The sequence below is a fragment of the Salmo trutta genome, chromosome 16, assembly GCF_901001165.1.
Source record: "Salmo trutta chromosome 16, fSalTru1.1, whole genome shotgun sequence".
NCBI lineage: Eukaryota > Metazoa > Chordata > Actinopteri > Salmoniformes > Salmonidae > Salmo > Salmo trutta.
Genome location: NC_042972.1, coordinates 24,711,371 through 24,730,819, shown reverse-complemented (window position 1 = coordinate 24,730,819; position 19,449 = coordinate 24,711,371). Strand labels below are relative to the sequence as shown.

The 19,449-nt window shown below is 40.8% G+C and overlaps 2 protein-coding genes across 11 annotated transcripts in view; one reads left to right on the top strand and one right to left on the bottom strand.

Annotated features, from left to right (window-relative positions):
- LOC115150378 (CUGBP Elav-like family member 4) overlaps positions 1 to 15,112 on the top strand; it is a 135,995-nt gene extending 120,883 nt beyond the window's left edge. For 5 of the 10 annotated variants that reach the window (XM_029693605.1, XM_029693602.1, XM_029693604.1 and 2 more), the window contains 8 exons: positions 3,079 to 3,220; positions 3,403 to 3,555; positions 6,680 to 6,784; positions 7,752 to 7,814; positions 8,027 to 8,107; positions 8,989 to 9,132; positions 12,011 to 12,198; positions 13,982 to 15,112. In XM_029693605.1, the coding sequence (XP_029549465.1) occupies positions 3,079 to 3,220; positions 3,403 to 3,555; positions 6,680 to 6,784; positions 7,752 to 7,814; positions 8,027 to 8,107; positions 8,989 to 9,132; positions 12,011 to 12,138 (816 nt within the window). In that variant the 3' untranslated portion in view covers positions 12,139 to 12,198; positions 13,982 to 15,112. The remainder of the gene's footprint in view (positions 1 to 3,078; positions 3,221 to 3,402; positions 3,556 to 6,679; positions 6,785 to 7,751; positions 7,815 to 8,026; positions 8,108 to 8,988; positions 9,133 to 12,010; positions 12,199 to 13,981) is intronic. The other 5 variants (XM_029693612.1, XM_029693611.1, XM_029693607.1 and 2 more) reach the window with 2 other exon arrangements.
- Positions 15,113 to 16,228: 1,116 nt separating this feature from the next.
- The window catches only part of LOC115150377 (protein hinderin), a 28,889-nt gene continuing 25,668 nt past the window's right edge, over positions 16,229 to 19,449 (bottom strand). The window contains exon 12 of the mRNA XM_029693599.1: positions 16,229 to 16,265. The gene's annotated coding sequence lies outside the window, so the exon portion shown is untranslated. The remainder of the gene's footprint in view (positions 16,266 to 19,449) is intronic.

The following is a 19,449-nucleotide window of genomic DNA, read 5'->3' as shown; positions in this document are numbered from 1 at the left end:
TGCGCACGTGAGTAGGCACAGTAGCGCGAGACTGCCGTGCAGCTCCCCGGGACAGCCACACAGAATAAATATCAGCCCACACTCAACACACTCACTCAACTTTCTAGAGCAGTGGTCAGCAACCGGTCAATATTGCCAAGCATTTCTGTAAAGGGGGCCTCCCGAGTGGCGCAGCGGTCTAAAGCACTACATCACAGTGCTAGCTGCGTCACTACAGATCCTGGTTTGATCCCAGGCTGTGTCGCAGCCAGCTGCGCCCAGGAGACCCATGAGGCGGTGCACAATTGGCCCAGCGTCGTTAGGGGAGGGTTTGGCCGGCCGGTATGTCCTTGTCCCATTGTGCTCTAGTGACTCCTGACATGCCAGATGTACAGTGTTTCCTCCAATGTGTCCGGGTTAAGCGAGCAGTGTGTCAAGAAGCAGTGTGGCTTGGCAGGGTTGTATTTCAGAGTATGCATGTCTCTCGACCTTCGCCTCTCCTGAGTCCGTAAAGGGATTTGCAGCGATGGGACAAGACTGTAACTAACAATTGGGGGAGAAAAAGGGGTAAAAAAAGAATTCATAATAAAAAACAATTTCTGTAAAAAACCCTTTTTTTTATTGGTCTCGGCCTGTTGGTGGTAGGTGCACCCAATTCAACTGCCATGTGCGCCGGGTAGGTGAACTGTTGCCTTTTTTAACCACTTCATGTGTCTGAAGGTACAAACTCTGCTTTCCTGGCGGGAGAGCAAATCAAGTAGCTGCAGTGACCGTGTCTCCAGTAACGGAGCAGGCATAAAAGAGGAGTAATAAATGAGGAGGAAAGTGTATCTATAGGTTTGCGTTGTTATTATTAGCAGCTTGGGTCTTTTTAATATTGAGGAATATTTCACTTTCTCTTTTCAAACAGAGAGTAACAACATGAATTTGTGTATGAGGCTGAAATAATTCAGTGCGACTCAAGTTTCGCCATAAGCTGGGAGACGGTGTCCCTTTTTGGTCAGTGTCAATGAGAGCTGAGGGATGAGCGGAGGGATGTTGAGAGGCGGCACCTCAGTCTGCTGCTGTCTTCTTCCGCTGAGACTGACCATCAGATGTAGGCACCATCAGTCCAGTAAAATAAAAATAAAATGATTTAACTGTATGCTCACTCTGCTGTGCCTTACAAGTGATACATAGGTCTTCCCTGTGGCTCAGTTGGTAGAGCATGGTGTTTGCAACGCCAGCATGGTGTGTGCAACGCCAGGGTTGTGGGTTCGATTCCCACAGGGGGGTCAGTACAAAAAAGTATGAAAAGTATGAAATGTATGCATTCACTACTGTAAGTTGCTCTGGATAAGAGCGTCTGATAAATGACTAAAATGTAAAATAACAATGGATCTATTACTGGTGTGATCATATAGCCTACCTCAAATGGCCCGAACATTAGCAGGGCAATTCAAGTAAAGCCAATATGTGGTGATAATGTATTGGGCCTACAGCTTACTGGACAAACCTCATTGTTTTTAATTGGTTAATGTTGCATAGGCTTACATTTTTTAAGTCAGGTTAAAAAAAATCTGAGCGGTAGATCTCAGCTTGCATTTTGACTCAGAAAATGTTGGCGACTACTGTTCTAGATTTTTCCCTGTTAACACTATAAACGTTTCCCTTTACTGTGTCAATTGTGATCAAATCAACTCAACATTTGTCACTTTAAATGCAACATTGTAGGCAGAAAGCATCAGAGTAGGATTCTATTGCATTGACACGCACAACTCTGCCCGTACTCTACACAGACCGGTGTGGCATAAACAATCAGAGCTGCAGTAGGCCTATATGCAAATAGACCATTGCCGTATATGGATCTGTGCCATTTACTTTGAACTGGACTGTGTTTACAGTACGAGCGGTCGTGAGTAGATGCGCTTGTTTTGAGATCAAAGTCAGAGCTGCATGTAGCCATGTGCACATTTGTTCACATCCTTTGCTAGTTAGTGAGTTATTAGCCCAGTTATAGATCATTTGTAGTAAGTGATAGGGGAGTGATTGATTCCTACAAGAGCACAAAACGTGTACATTTCTAGACATCTTTGAAAGGCGAGTCAGGTAAAGAGTTCATTTTTTTCTTAAAGGGGCAGTGTGGTTTTTTTGAGACAGGCTTGAATACGCTAAGGGTAGCATAATTTGTCTGATTCTCTGTTATAATGGAATGGGAATAATAATGCATTTCATTTTGTAAAGTGTTTTTTTGCATCAAGCAACACAACAACATTTTCAGTCACCTCCTTGCCTGAAGGACAATTGTATGAACAGGTTAATGTCAAGCCCTGCATGTTTTTTTCAAATGTTTCATTGAATGTACATTGAACACCACACATTGGCTGCTACTGTAGGCTGAATGATAGAAGAGCTATTTCCATGTTAAAATGTTATGGGATGCATGTTCTCCATTGTTTTTGGTGGGCATACATTATGATCAAATAGCCACCATAGCCTACTTGGCCACTGTTAAAACTTTAACTTAAAGCGTGTACAGCCTCAGTGTTCACAGTAAATGCGCGCTGTGAAAACGAGACCTGAAATTTACTCAGTGGTGAAATATTTTGGAGGGAACATTGGGCAGCACTGCAACATCACTTCCTGGAGTAGCTCAAACTGCGCATATTATGTCTCCATGAGACGCCATTTGGCTTCAATGTGCTACTGAGTTTCACATAGGAACGAATGGTGTCACGTGATTGATGGCTGTGTCCATTCATATATACAGTCATTTCCACACACACACAAGTACGCACACACTCACACACACAAAGTAGAATATGAGCTGAAGTATAAAAAAAATTACAAATTGTGCAGAATAAGAAAGTCACACTCTCCATCCCTCTCTCCTGAGTGGCGCGGCGGTCTAAGGCACTGCATCTCAGTGCTAGAGCCGTCATTACAGACCCTGGTTCCCATGGGGTGGCGCACAACTGTCCCAGCGTCATCTGGGTTAGGGTTTGGCCGGTTTAGGCTGTCATTGAAAATAAGAATTGTTCTTGACTGACTTGTCTCGTTAAATAAAGGTTAAATAAAAAATAAATAAAAATATCTCCCTATCTCCGTCTCTCCATGCAGGTGCAGCAGCAGCAGGCAGCGTTGATGGCGTCAGTAGGGCAGGGAGGCTACCTCAGCCCCATGGCAGCCTTTGCCGCTGCACAGATGCAGCACATGGCCACCATCAACGGCCTCCCAGGGGGGCACATGACCCCCACATCAGGTGAGGCCAGGGGTCAAGGGTTCAACTTCTCCACCTGTAAGGCAATCATATTAAGATATTATCAGCTGTCGGTGTGAGGGGGACTTAGTTGTCAGTAAAAAACAGACCAAACTTTGTCAGTTAACTGGCCTTACAACTGACAATGTCCCTTGCTCATCGCTTTCTTTCTTTCTCTCTGCCAGGTGGCAGTACCCCCCCTGGTATTGGCGCCCCCACAGTGACTAGTATCCCCTCGCCCATCAGTGTGAATGGTTTCGCTGGGATGCCCCCCCATCAGGCCAATGGGCAGCCCAATGCCGAAGCTGTGTACACCAACGGGATACACCCCTATCCTGGTAAGCCATCTCAAACCACCCATCCGCCCACCACAAGCATTCAGCACAACACACACTGCAGTGGACACATACTTGCTGAAGGATATTTAAAGACAAAATAACACACACTCGCTGTGATACATGTGTAGGGCAGCCCCCGAAGTGACTCTTCATTTCACTGATGCAGAATTTCTTCTGTATAGCCTTAGGAATTCAGCATTCTCTGTGCTGATCTTGCCAACCCCCCTTGTCTCACCACTGAGAAGCAGATGATGTAGGTATCGCTCCACAGCTAGTCAGGAACAAATAACAGAAAGAACAATGAATCTAAGACCCTTTAATAAGCATCTGAGTTGTTTGGATTCAACATCTGAGTTGTTGACCAATAGTATTACTCCAAAGTTAACCTTCAATCAGACATCAGACCTACAAGATGTAGGAGACAATGGGGGTTGGCAAGATCAACACAGAGAATGTTGAATTCCTAAGACAACACAGAAGAAATTCTTGCATTCAGGGAAAAGAAGAGTCACTTCGGGGGCTGCCCTTCACACATTCACTACAATATGCACTGGCTTAGCAAATGCAGAGTAGAACGCAGACTCGCCACAAAGCATGCAAGGTGCAACCAATGATTGACATATACAGTAGGCCTACATGCAGTACATGGATAGAACAAGAGCCATGTATAATATATGTTACGTATTACCCAATTTTACACATTTACCTGAATCATCGAATTCCCAAAGACTGATGTAACTACCGTGAAACTTCAATTAATAGCCCAGGCTTTTATTTGCTTAAATCACTGAACACAACAGGCGCTTAATGGAGACAGACTTCTATTTGAGCCAGGTTTCTATTTTCTTAATACACACAGCTTTTGCTCATTTGCATAGTTAATTATTTATTTCCAGCATTCACTTCCAGCATTTTAAGCAATCTCTTCATTTCCTGCACTAATGTGTAATCATTTACACACTGTGTCAAGTTTATTTTATCTTAGCATGCCTCTATTAAAAATAACTTTTCCTTGACAGAATAATTATTCTCCTCTTTTATTGTGCATTTTCGTCAGCTCTTACTGTCATATGTGTCGTAAGGGACAGACCAAGGCGCAGCGGGTATAGTGCTCATCTTCTTTCTTTATTTAGAGTGAACACTCAAACAAAAATAAACAAACGACCAAACAGTTCTGTAAGGCACACAGCTATACAGAAAACAACCACCCACAAACCCAAAGGGAAAAAGGGCTGCCTAAGTATGGCTTCCAATCAGAGACAACGAAAGACACCTGCCTCTGATTGGAAACCATTCTCGGTCACACATAAAAAACGAACATAGAAAATGAAAACTAGAACAAATCCCCTCTAAATTAACCAACCCCAAAACACACAAAAACAACACCCCCTGCCATGCCCTGACCATACTACAATGACCCCTTTACTGGTCAGGACGTGACACTTACTTTCGCCACTAGAAGGCAATCGGGCATTTTCTGGGGTCTGTACTACCGAAGTTGTTAACTGCTTTTGTGCTTGCCAGTTAGCTTACATTTACATTTTTGTCATTTAGCAGACGCTCTTTCCAAAGCGACTTACAGAAGTGAATGTATACAATTTCATACAATTTCATACTTTTTTTTTTTTCTGTGCTGGCCCCCCGAGGGAATCGAACCCACAACCCTGGTGTTGCAAACACCATGCTCTACCAACTGAGCTACAGGGAAGGCTAGTACAGATGGGAAGTTGTGTCTATTTTTTTCACTCAAATCTTTTGACAAATTTTGCTCATTTGAGTCAGTAATTCCCAGAGCAGACAGGACCCCTTACCTGCTAACAATGAACTGAAAACATGAAAGAGTCATGATTCTACAAGCCTCTTGTTCACATGTTGTCTTTCCACATAGGGGGCTTATTGGAAGCTGTCATTTGTGACTGAGACTTGTAAACGTGTGCTTTAAACAATTGATGTTGATTGCTAGGCATACAAATAAGATTATTTCTTGATACATTTGAAACGAGGTCTAGTTGTGACCGCAACTAGACTAGATTGCAAACGACTCTTGGCGGAATGCCTTGCTTGACTGCCACGAGGGTGATAAACAGAATGCCGTTTGCGAACTGCAGCCCCGCAAACGATTTGTTCTCGAGTTTGTTGAGCAGAAGCTGTGTATGTTTTGGTTCTAAAAAGCTGTGTGCATCATAACATTCAAAAATCTATTAATTGCATACATTTTTCCACCATGTGATCAATTATCAGTTCTAAAAGTGTATTTTTCTTATTTATGCTCATGATCTATTTTCCTGCGCTCAAATGACAGATAGTTCATGGTTGGACTCTGAGCACGTCTCTGGAGTCGCTGAGCTTGAGAAGTGTGTATTAATACTGCTGTAGGACTCATTGTGGCCAGCACTAGCACAGGTCAAATGAACAACAAAAATTAACGAGTCACCAATTCATGACTCTTGAGTCAGTAAAAATAGTTATTAAAAAATAGCTTATCATTCGCAAGCTGCACATCACTATTAGCTAGCAGTTCTCAACTGTTAGCAGCCAATGGCTAGACGTTTCTTACTGGCGATAAAAATATATAATTTACATAATTTTTTGGAGTCATTACTGAAATATTTAATGTAACAAATCAAACATAAAATCATGTAAACAATTCATTTAGACACGCCGTTTATTTGAAACAGCTGTTTATTTTCCTGAAATGTGTGCCATTGCCCGGCTATTAGAAGGGACATGTGGCTTTTTGAGACTGCGTTTAATTTAAGTTTTTACACGGTTCTCACGTGTAATGATGATGTGGCTGTGGTGCAAATCTGTGACTGAGGGTAACTTGTGCAGCAGGTCTATTTTGCCTCAAACATTTACCGTCCTTTCAGAGGGGCATGATGTTGGATTCTTTTCAGGGGGGCTGGCCGTATTGAAAAACAGGTTATTGTAGTCATCTTACAAAAGGACAAAGAAACAAACAGCTGTGTTATGAATGGTAAGAAAGGTGTTTATAAAAGGTTATAAAGGTTTCTGATGTACAGTATGCGCTTGCATCATGTTCCAATGTTAGCCAGTATGTGCGTTAATGTCCTTGGTTTTGTGAATAGTGGAGGAAATGCTTTTTTCTCCAATCTCTTTCCAGTGTTGCAGGAGGTGGTTTTTAGAGAGGACTCTGAGAAAAACAGTTTGGCTCAGCGGAGTTGTTTTGGAGTTCAGGGTGGCTGTTTCCTCTCTTCTCTCTCTGAAGGTACCCATTCACCCCATCTTCAAGCCTTTCTCCCCCGTGTGTGTGTGTGTGTGTGTGTGTGTGTGTGTGTGTGTGTGTGTGTGTGTGTGTGTGTGTGTGTGTGTGTGTGTGTGTGTGTGTGTGTGTGTGTGTGTGTGTGTGTGTGTGTGTGTGTGTGTGTGTGTGTGTGTGTGTGTGTGTGTGTGTGTGTGTGTGTGTGTGTGTGTGTGTCAGTATGTGCATGTGTGGTGCTTCATGGTGGAAATGTGGGTGTGTTTACATGCATGTGTGTGACAGTGTGGTTCTGATGAGTGTGTGTAGTGGCATGGTATTGGTGTTGGTTATTATTTAGGTGTAATATTTCCAATTCGCTGTGTGTCTGTAACATGCTTTGGTCCAAAAAATGTGCACCACACAAGAATGCCTATAGTGCCAGGAGTTTTTGTGCGAAGGGGGTGGATCTACATTAATCTTGGCGTGTTATAGTGGTCAATCTGGTTATTAAAACTGTTCAAATTGGTGTCTGTATGTGTGGAAATATAGCCAGTCCCATTCTGTGTCCTTTTGCCCAGTTGTTTGAGAGAAAATGGTGAGAGACAGGAGAGATTAAGTTAAATTGCCATTCACGCTCAAACACAGCACACAGTGACTCCTTCATATCTCCCTCTCTAACCGTTTCACATATCTCCCTCTCTAACCGCTTCATATCTCCCTCTCTAACCATTTCATATCTCCCTCTCTAACCATTTCATATCTCCCTCTCTAACCGCTTCATATCTCCCTCTCTAACAATTTCATATCTCCCTCTCTAACCGCTTCATATCTCCCTCATCTCCCTCTCTAACCGTTTCATATCTCCTTCTCTAACCACTTCATATCTCCCTCTCTGTCGCTTTCCCTCCTTTTTCATTGCCTCTTCCCATCCTTACTGTTTTTTCCTACTCTTCTTGTCCTTTCACTCTCTCCCTCCTTCTCTTCGACTCAACAGCTCAGAGTCCCACTGCAGCAGATCACCTACAGCAGGCTTACACAGGAGTCCAGCAGTATGCAGGTATGTCACTCTCACATGGTGTGTGTGTATGCATAATCTGATATGTAGGTGTGTGTGTAAAAACAGTCTTAGCGTCTTATCAAATACATTTGTGTGTGTATAAATATTTCTGTGCATGGCGTGAGTGTGTGTGAGTGGGTGTGTAGGTGTGTGCGCTCGGCTCTCCAGCCTTTGAGTGTTATCTGATCTGCTTGTGTATGTGTGTGTCTTAGCAGCCTACCCTGCTGCATATGGCCAGATCAGCCAGGCCTTTCCCCAGCCTCCTCCCATCATCCCACAACAGCAGAGAGAAGGTGAGGCACACACACACACACCAACCCTGGTCTATGCCAATCTGATCAAACTAAGTGTTAAAGTGGCTGGTATTTTTTACTTGTCTCCAGGCTCATACACTACTAGCAAATCAACTGTCCCTTTCATAGCACTTCCATGCAGTCTGCCTCAATGTTACATGAGGGGTGCACCTCAATAGCTTCCTTTCTTTGTCTTTCTTTGTCACCAGCAGCACCGGCGATTTAACATGTAGATACTTTGGGAAACAGCCAATGTTCTGTGTTTTCTTTTGTCCTGGAAGAAAGCCAGAGAAAGCAAGTGAGAGAGATGCATAACGGTAGATTTGCTATAATCAGCCCATGTGGAGGGAGAACTCATTGACCTGTGTGCTGGATGACACTGGCTTGGGACTCTGGCTCCACCCTGTGGAGTGTAGATGAAACATATGGGAATCATTTTGCATCCCAAATGGCACCCTATTCCCTTTATAGTGCACTACTTTTGACCAGAGCCCCCTATGGGGCATCATCTGAGACCAGAACTTGTTCTACATAGTCTTTCTGATATCATATTATGTATCAGTTTAGCTGCATCATCATGTTGATCGGTCCGAAAAACATGTTTATATTCTGTTCCATTTCGATCTCCCTTGCCTTCCCCCCTTTATACCACCACCTCTCTCACTCCTTTGCTATAACCCCCCTCTCTCTCCCACCCCATCCCCCTCTTCCATCCCACCCCTTTCCTCTCTCTCCCCTGCCCCAACCCCTCTCCTCTCCTTTCTCTCCCTGATTCCACCCCCGTCTCTCCTTTCCTTTCTCTCCCCTCCTCTCTTTCCCCCTCTCCTCTCCCACTTCTTTCTCTCCCCCATCCCATCCTTGCTCTCTCTCTCTGTGTGCAGGGCCGGAGGGCTGTAACCTGTTCATCTACCACCTCCCTCAGGAGTTTGGGGATGGCGAGCTGATGCAGATGTTCCTGCCTTTCGGTAATGTCATCTCCTCCAAAGTGTTTGTGGATCGGGCGACAAACCAAAGTAAATGCTTTGGTGGGTAAAAATGATAAAACACCTGTAAAGATGATTTATTCTTCATTATTATCCTTATTATTATTATTCTTCTTTCACATTCTTTTTAGAAAACATTGAAAAGAGAAATTGTAAATTATATAGTTGCTTGAAAATGCAGGAGTGAATTTGTCTTGCGGGTCTTCTGTTACAGATACAGTGCCCTGAAAAAGTATTTGCCCCCTTTCTGTTTTTTTCTATTTTTTCATATTTTTGACACTGAATGTTATCAGCTCTTCAGCAAAAAACCTTATATTAGATAAAGGAAACGTGAGTGAACGAATAACACAAAAATGTGATTTCTGCCATTTATTTAATCAACTTTTTGGATGACATGGGTCCCGTTATCTCTGGCGAAAACCAAACACTGCATTCCACAGTAAGAACCTCATACCAACGACCTAGCATGGTGGTGGTAGTGTGATGGTTTAGGGATATTTACAGCCTTAGGACGTGGACGACTTGCTATCGTTGAAGGAACCATGAATTATGCTCTGTATCAGAATTCTACAGGAGAATGTCAGGCCATACATGAGCTAAAGCTGAAGCGCAGCTGGGACCTGCAGCAAGACAATGATCCAAAACACACAAGCAAGTCTACATCAGCATGGCTGAAAAGCATCACATTTCAAATTTTGCAATGGCCTAGTCAAAGTCCAGACCTAAACCCGATTGAGATGTTGTGGCAGAACCTGAAACGAGCAGAATATTTGCTCGAAAACCCACAAATGTCGCTGAGTTAAAGCAGTTCTGCATGGAAGAGTGGGACAAAATTCATCCACAGCGATGTGAGGAACTGATCAATAACTACAGGAAGCATTTGGTTGCAGTCATTGAAGCTAAAGGTGGCACAACCAATTAAAGAGTGTAAGATGGCAATTACTTTTTCCACATAGGGGCATTAGGTGTTGCATAACTTTAATTAAATAAATTAAATATGTATCACATTTTTGTGTTATTTGTTCACTCAGGTTCTCTTTATCTAATATTAGGTTTTGGTTGAAGATCTGATAACATTCAGTGTCAATAATATCAAAAATAGAGAACATCAGAAAGGGGACAAATACTTTCTCATGACACTGTAAATGCAATGGATTTAGGGGTAGGAAACACCTGTAACTCTGCATCATAAAGCGATCCTTACTCTCATTAGTATGACAGAGCAGATGTTATAAGTTGTCATAATGGTTTATGTCAGGTTATGACAACATATGATACATGACATGGCTTTAATAACAGCGCGTTTAATAATAACGCGTCAACAAGCTGAGAAACCAGCCATGGTCATAACACTTTCTATGAATATCCTCTTCATAATACCTTATAAACACATTTCTAATGCCATACTGTATGAGGTATGCATAATGCAATACAATGCATTATGAAGAGGGTATCCATAGGAAGTGTTACTGCCATGGTTAGTTGGCATATCACTGAACACTACCAGGAATGTATTGCAGCATAAACAGACGTATCATGACTGCTTATAACAGCTGTTATATGCTAATGACAGGTTTATGACAGTTAAATGACGTGGAGTTCTAGCAGTGTTACCCCTTAAACACTCCCTCTATGGTGATACCCATGACAGGACTAGCGAAACACATTCATTGAGTAGTCTCCACCATAGATTTACAACATCTGGAATGGACATAGTATTATTTAGGTTAACATAGTCTATGAATCATTTTCATGGGCCTTTTAACAGAGGCAGAATTAAATAGATATTTATTCTTGCACTGAGGTGATGTTGTTTTGCTGATTGAGTCATAAATATTGCCAATAAAAACTAAAGTGCCGTTTCGACGAGTGATGTCTGTTCTATATGTTCTAATTCTATGGTTACTACCCTTGAGTTGAGTGACCTTTCTATTGCATGCCGTTAGGCTTGTTAATGATTATTTGATGTTGTGTCAAACTGTGTCTAATGTATAGTAACTTTAACATGCATTATATGTTAAGTCCACACAATGGTATTGTGAGAGAATTGCAAATGAAGTGATACCGCGTGTTTTTAAATTGTTGTAAACTGAGATTTGTTAAAATTTTATTCTGATAATCTGAATGGCTATGGCAGGAAATGTGCTATATTGATTATTGTATGATGAAATACAGTATTCATTCAAGTTAATGTATGTGTGTGTTACAAATGTGGCAAAATGAAGAAATCGACTTGAAATCTGAAGTAACTTTGATCTGACCACTCCCCTCATCCTACAAAAATCTCTGAAACTGGAAACACTTATCTCCCTCACTAGCTTTAAGCACCAGCTGTCAGATCACTGCACCTGTACATAGCCCATCTATAATTTAGCCCAAACAACTGTATTTATTTATTTGTTTTGCTCCTTTGCACCCCATTATTTCTATTCTACTTTGCACTTTCTTCTACTACAAATCTACTATTCCAGTGTTTTACTTGCTATGTTGTATTTACTTTGCCACCACGGCCTTTTTGCCTTTACCTCCCTTATCTCATCTCATTTGCTCACATTGTATATAGACTTATGTTTCTACTGTATTATTGACTGTATGTTTGTTTTTACTCCATGTGTAACTCTGTGCTGTTGTATGTGTCAAACTGCTTTGCTTTATCTTGGCCAGGTCGCAATTGTAAATGAGAACTTGTTCTCAACTTGCCTACCTGGTTAAATAAAGGTGAAATAAAAATCCTGTATTCCGTCTTCCTTCTTTCTTTCCATCTCATGCTACCCTTTCATAAATCTCCAACTGTCACTCATACGGTCCTTTCTTTGGTCTTGCACTTATCTAACTCCGTCCCTCTTCTCTCTCTCTCTCTCGCTATATATATTTCCATCTTCTGGTCTCTCCATCTCTCTTTCTGCGACCCATCCCCCAGGATTTGTGAGCTTCGACAACCCAGGTAGTGCCCAGGCTGCCATCCAGTCAATGAACGGCTTTCAGATCGGCATGAAGAGACTCAAGGTGCAGCTCAAGAGGCCGAAGGACGCCAACCGCCCCTACTAGCCACTCCTAGCCACCCCTGCCCTGGGGGATAAGGCAGATGCTGCACACAGGGAAACACAGGTGAGAGCAGTCGCCCGCAATTAGACTCCCTAAATTATATAATACAGTGCCTTCAGAAAGTATTCACACCCCTTGACTTTTTACAAGTTTTGTGTTACAGCCTGAATTTATTGTGTTACAGCCTGAAGGATTACTTTATCCTATCCCAGGTATTCATTAAAGAGGTGGGGTTTCAGGTGTCTCCGGAAGTGGGGTTTCAGGTGTCTTCCCTTTGTTATGTCAAGCCTAAATGAGTTCAATAATACAAATGTGCTTAACAAGTCACATAATAAGTTGCAAGGACTCACACTGTATGCAATAATAGTATTTAACATGATTTATGAATGACTACCTCATCTCTGTACCCTACACATACAATTATCTGTAAGGTCCCTCAGTCGAGCAGTGAATTTCAAACACAGATTCAACCTCAAAGAACAGGGAGGTTTTCCTCCCAAAGTTCAGCTATTGGTAGATGGGTAAAAATAAAAAAGCAGACATTTAATATCCCTTTGAGCAAGGTGAAGATATTAATCATGCTTTGGATGCTGTATCAATATATCCAGTCACTACAAAGATACAGGTGTCTTTACTAACTCAGTTGCCGGAGAGGAAGGAAACTGCTCAGGGATTTCACCATGAGGCCAATGGTGATTTTAAAACAGTTAGTTTGTCTGTGATAGAAAACTTAGGATTGACCAACAACATTGCAGTTATTTCACAATACTAACCTAATTGACAGAGTAAAAAAAAGGTAGCCTGTGCAGAATAAAATAATTCCAAAACATGCATCCTGTTTGCAATAAGGCACTCAAGTAAAACTGCAAAAAAGGTGGCGAAGAAATGACCTTTATCTCCTGAATACAAAGTATTATGTTTGGGGAAAAACCAAAACAACACATTACTGAGTACCACTCCATATTTTCAAGCATAGTGGTGGCTGCATCATGTTATGGGTATGCTTGCAATCATTAAGGACTGGGGAGTTTTTCAGGATAAAAAATAAACAGAATGGAGCTAAGCACAGGCAAAATCTTAGAGGAAAACCTGGTTCAGTCTGCTTTTCAACAGACACTGGGAGACAAATTCACCTTTCAGCAGGACAATAACCTAAAACTTAAAATGGCCAAATATACAATGCAGTTGCTTACCAAGATGACATTGAATGTTCCTGAGTGGTCTAGTTGCAGTTTTAACTGAAAATCGTCTTGAAAATCTATGGCAAGACTTGAAAATAAAAACGATCAACAACCAAATTGATAGAGAGGAAAAAGTCAAGGGTATGAATACTTTCTGAAGGCATAGAATATTTAACATATGTATATTTACATTTATTAGCATATACAGTATATAATATTTGTTGATATATATAGTACATTTTAATTTATTTAATTACATATATACAGTTCAAACAAATTAGAATATATTTTATTTGACTGTGAAAACATGTTTTGCTGGGGCATACAGAGCAATCTCTAATTAAATCGTATTAGTCGCATGCGCCGAATACAACAGGTGTAGACCTTACAGTGAAATGCTTACTTACGAGCCCCTAACCAACAATGCAGTTTAAAAAAAAACAAAAAAATACAGATAAGAATAAGAAATAAAAGTAACAAGTAATTAATGGGCAGCAGTAAAATAACAATAGCGAGACTATATACAGGGCGGTACCGGTACAGAGTCAATGTGCAGGGGAACCGGTTAGTTGAGGTAATATGTGGGTAGAGTTATTAAAGTGACTATGCATAGATCTGATTTTGCTGTTAGCAATGAGTAAAGGACCGTATTCTTAATTTTCCAGGTTTTTGTTGAGCTGGAACATATGTTGATTACATGAACAACGCCATTGAACTGAAGGATCACCGGGACACAGGTATTCTTTGAGGATGGTATGAAACTGGATCAGATACTGGGCTGAACATGAACAAATAGATGACCAAGTAACAGAAAATTCTGTTGGATGTACCTTTTGGACCTCAGAGAAAACTCCTGCAAGCCTGGGTAGCTCCAAGGCTCCGACTGTCTTTATCGCCTCCCCTCCTCTCTTTCTCTCTACCTAACCACACCTGAACGACAGCTACCTTACAGGACCACAAGTGAGGTATTATTTAAAAAAAAAACACGGAACAGAGATGGAGGAAACGGATGATAAGAGTTCCAAGAATTAAACAAACTTTGAAAAATACTTTATGGGGGAATGCCATAGGATATCTCTATGTAAATGTGTTTGGGTATGGGGAAAAACTTTTTAAAGAACAATTTTACAGGACTAGAAACAAACGAAAAAATGTTTCTCGGAAGAAAGAGAACTTTGTAGGGAAAGCGATATTTCATCTTTAGCTTGGAGTGCCTGTCTGTTTCCAGGGGACACCGTTGGCAAGGAGAGCCAGAGCAACGGTCTCCAGGGAGTCTTACCTGTCATTCCTTAGTTGTTTTAGGGACCAAAAGACCAAACATTTTTATTGCTGAGGACTTGTAGCTCTATTAATATACTCAGACCACTGCATCTCTTTTAAATCGCTGTTAACCAATTAAAGAGTTGCACTTAAAAGGTGTACAGAGTGTGTATATATATACACACACACACACACAAATACATGTATACATATATATATATATTGCTGATATGCTTTTTGAATACAGCCAAAACTATTTCCGATGACCGATGGGGTTGCTCACTTCACTAGTTTACAATTAACTATTCAAAATGTAAATTTTTTCCCCCTTCTCATTTTCTCTTGGGGGATGAAATGGAGAGTGCATGGGAAGGTTTGTTCCATATTGCAGCCTTACCTTTTCTAACATGAAATCCTAACCTCATAGTTAAAACAACATAATAATGTTTTGAAATATATGAACTAATATTTGCAGTACATATACAGTACCAGTCAAAAGTACGGACACACCTACTCATTATAGGGTTTTTCTTTATTCTTACTATTTTCTACATTGTAGAATAATAGTGAAGGCATTACAACTATGAAATAACACATATGGAATCAAGAAGTAACCAAAAAAGTGTTAAACAAATCAAAATATATGTTATATTTGAGATTCTTCAAAGTAGCCACCCTTTGCCTTGATGACAGCTTTGCAGTGTCTTGGCATTCTCTCAACTAGCTTCATGAGGTAGTCACCTGGAATACATTTCAATTAACTGGTGTGCCTTGTTAAAAGTTCCTTTGTGGAATTTCATTCCTTCTTAATGCGTTTGAGCCAATCAGTTGTGTGTTGTGACAAGGTAGGGGTGGTATACAGAAGATAGCCCTATTTGGTAAAAGACCAAGTTCATATTATGGCAAGAACAGCTCAAATAAGCAAAGAGAAACGAAAGTCCATCATTACTTTAAGACATGAAGGTCAGTCAATCCGGGAAATGTCAAGAACTTTGAAAGTTTCTTCAAGTGCAGACGCAAAAACCATCACGCGCTATAATGAAACTGGCTCTCATGAGGACCGCCACAGGAAAGTGAGGATAAGTTCATTAGAGTTAATTGCACCTCAGATTGCAGCCCAAATAAATGCTTCACAGAGTTAAAGGAACAGACACTTCTCAACATCAACTGTTCAGAGAAGAGTGCGTGAATCAGGCCTTCATGGTCGAATTGCTGCAAAGAAACCACTACTAAAGGACACCAATAAGAAGAAGAGACTGGCTTGGGCCAAGAAACACGAGCAATGGACATTAGACCGGTGGAAATCTGTCCTTTGGTCTGATTTCTGGTTCCAACCGCCATGTCTTTGTGAGACATAGAGTAGTTGAACGGATGATCTCCGCATGTGTGGTTTCCACCGTGAAGCATGGATGAGGTGTGATGGTTTGGGGGTGCTTTGCTGGTGACACTGTCAGTAATTTATTTAGAATTCCATGCACACTTAACCAGCATGGCTACCACAGCTTCTGCAGCGATATGCCATCCCATCTGGTTTTCGCTTAGTGGGACTATCATTTGTTTTTCAACAGGACAATGACCGAAAACACACCTCCAGGCTTTGTAAGGGCTATTTGACCAAGAAGGAGAATGGAGTGCTGCATCAGATGATCTGGCCTCCACAATCACCCGACCTCAACCCAACTGAGTGAACTGTGAAAGAAAAGCAGACAACAAGTGCTCAGCATATGTGGGAACTCATTCAAGACAGTTGGAAAAGCATTCCTCATGGAGCTCGTTGAGAATGCCAAGATTGTGCAAAGCTGTCATCAAGGAAAAGGGTGGCTACTTTGAAGAATCTAAAATATAAAACATATTTAGATTTGTTTAACACTTTTTTGGTTACTACAGGTGTGTCCAAACTTTTGACTGGTACTGTATATGTATAACACACATTAAAGCTAATGTATTCTCATATATGTATATGTATGTATATATATATATATATATAATATATATATGTATGTATGTATGTATGTATGTATGTATGTATGTATGTATGTATGTATGTATGTATGTATGTATGTATGTATGTATGTATGTACACACATATATACAGTATATATGGATAAAGATATTAATCAAATAATATATGTATTTATATGCACATATTTTATGTATGTGTGTCTGTATATAGAACGGCTATTGACTATGTTGAGCTGTCATTTTTTTGTAGATTTTAGTTTGAAACACTGCTCTGCTTAGGGAGAGGCGCAAATCTGGCAGCTCTCAAAACTGCAGTCATTCCTCTCTCTACTATATATGCTGATACACAAGTATTCCTAAATATATGTGTGAAGCACAGGAGGATGGTGGCACCTTAATTGGGGAGGATGAGCTCGTGGTAATGGCTGGAGCGGAATCAGTGGAATGGTATCAAATACATCAAACACATGGTTTCCATGTGTTTGATGCCATTTCATTCCTCCGTTCCAGCCATTATTATGAGCTGTCCTCCCCTCAGCAGCCTCCACTGGTGTGAAGATTCACATATTTAGGTGTACATAGTATTTGAAAATGCAAAAAAGCCACTTCTCAGTAGCAGGCTCAAAGAGAAATCAGGCTAAATTAATATTAGAGGTAAAGGACAAACATCTTCGACTCGATTCCAAACCTATCTTTTTAACTTCACAGTACACTACACAAACTTAACATGTACAAACTAAGTGTGCTCTTTGAAACTTGAACCAAAATAAATGAATACCATGACCTTTTTGCTCTCTTAATTGCATTCAGTAAGTAAGTGCATATAGCGTATGGGCTGTCACCACAGGTGTGCCTTGTCACCTGCAGAATCTGCCATCAAGCACTGTGCTCTCAAAACTAGGGTTGCAAAATTCTTGGAACTTTCAATAAATGTCCTAGTTTTCCAGAAATCCCGGTTGGAGGATTCCTGGAATAAGGAGGGAATAAGCAGGAAATCCAGAATCCTCCAAACAGGATTTCTGGAAAACCAGGGAATTTTGCAACCCTACTCATAACACTACTGCAAGCAGCCAACGCACTATGATGATGTCAATACTGCAGTCACATCAGTCATGTCATTTTACATCTCCATAGAGAGCTTTAGCAGTAAAGCATGTCAAAGCTAACAAATCGTTCAGATGTTAAGACTATCAATGTCCTCTCAAACATCCATAAAGTACCATGAACTACTTGGACTAGCATTAAGTACTCGGACAATCACAGACTAATTGTGATGTTTATTTGTTAATACACTTTCTATCAAAGTGGGCATTATGTACTCTCCGCTAGAACAGGTACTAACTAAAGGGAGTGATTGGAAATGCTGTGCAAGTATAAGAAACCTTGAGGCTGGGTTCCATTAGGTTTGGTCTAAATTAAATTGATGATAACAGAGGTTAAATGCCTGACATTGCGAATTGTAGGTTGTAACTTATTGGTGAAGTTTCATGATGTTAAAACAAATTGCAGACCTAGAGAAGTGGTTTTTCTACTGTACACAAAGAAACCAGGAAGTGTTTTGAATGTAAACAGCCAGCGCCAATTCAGCCATTGTTGTAAGGAGCTCTGTAACTGTTTCTCGCCACACCATTCCAGTGCCTGCATCTAACCTTTCCTAACAGACAAGGATGTAGTGGTAAATAAAAGGTGGGTAAACACTGAACGCTGGTCGAGACCGCCAGGCAGATCCCAACGCCAATGCTAACAGTGTTAATTTAGCGCACTAGGTGCATAACTGCTAAACATCATATCAAAACTGTGTTTACATGCAACTAGCCTCTACTACACCCCTGCAACAAGGTCCATCTCACCCCCCCCCCCCCCCCCCCCCGATGCAAACAGGCCTAAAACTCTCCTTGACACATCCATATTTCGCTGGGTTTGTCAAGTCAAGTGTTTCCAAAACACCTCTCCCCATTATTTATCAAGGGTCAACCCTATCTTGAGCTCTTGAGATGTTCACATTGGCATCAATCAATTTATGATTTACTTGAAATTCAAAGTTTTATGAGTATCTCAAGTTAGGATTTGAATCCTAAGTCACTTCAATGTGTCTCCCCTCTCCTTTAAAAAGAGGCCTTCACTTCTCTCCATACCAGCTTTTACTCAGCGCACTCTCCCTCCTTTCATGTACACTTTCCCTTTGAAATTCATCCCTTACTCACCATTTTGTTCTGTTTTGTCTTATTTCCCTGCTTGCTCCCCTCTCTCTGCTTAGTTTCAACCGAACTCCAAGACGTGAGAGTACTGGATAGGTGTCAGCAATATCATGGAAACTCCCTTAGCCTTTCAAATAGGCTATAGAGCTATTAGTGTTTTCTTAGACCTATCCCAATGCTTTCTAATCGAGCGAATGAAGGCAGAGGAATGACTGGAATTGAGCAGCTTTTTCACAAGCTCTAACTTTCAGCTGCAACTGTTTACATATAAATTGAGAGAACAGTGGTTAAAAAACAATGAGAAACAAACAGAAGTTTCAATATAAATATCTATAAATATATACATAAAGCGATGAATATACTGTAAATGTTTTTGTTGCTCTGTTTTCCTCTGTACATAGGTTTGCATATTTTATAGGACTTTTACTTCTATCTACAAGGACTGAATAAAAATTCAACTGTAAATACTTAAAAAAGATGAACGAAAACATACAAGAAATTAAACCAGGTTTTTAAAAAGAGTCCATAGGGATATGGTACAACTGTAGGACCTGACCTAGGCATTTAACCAGAAAAGTCAGGGAGAGCATTGAACTCAATTAGAGCATAGACATGCATTGACCTTTTTATACAAGTATTTTGGGGTGTTTTTAATTTATTTATTTACGTATTTATTACTTCTGTTTACAACGATAGGATATGCATGATTTCAT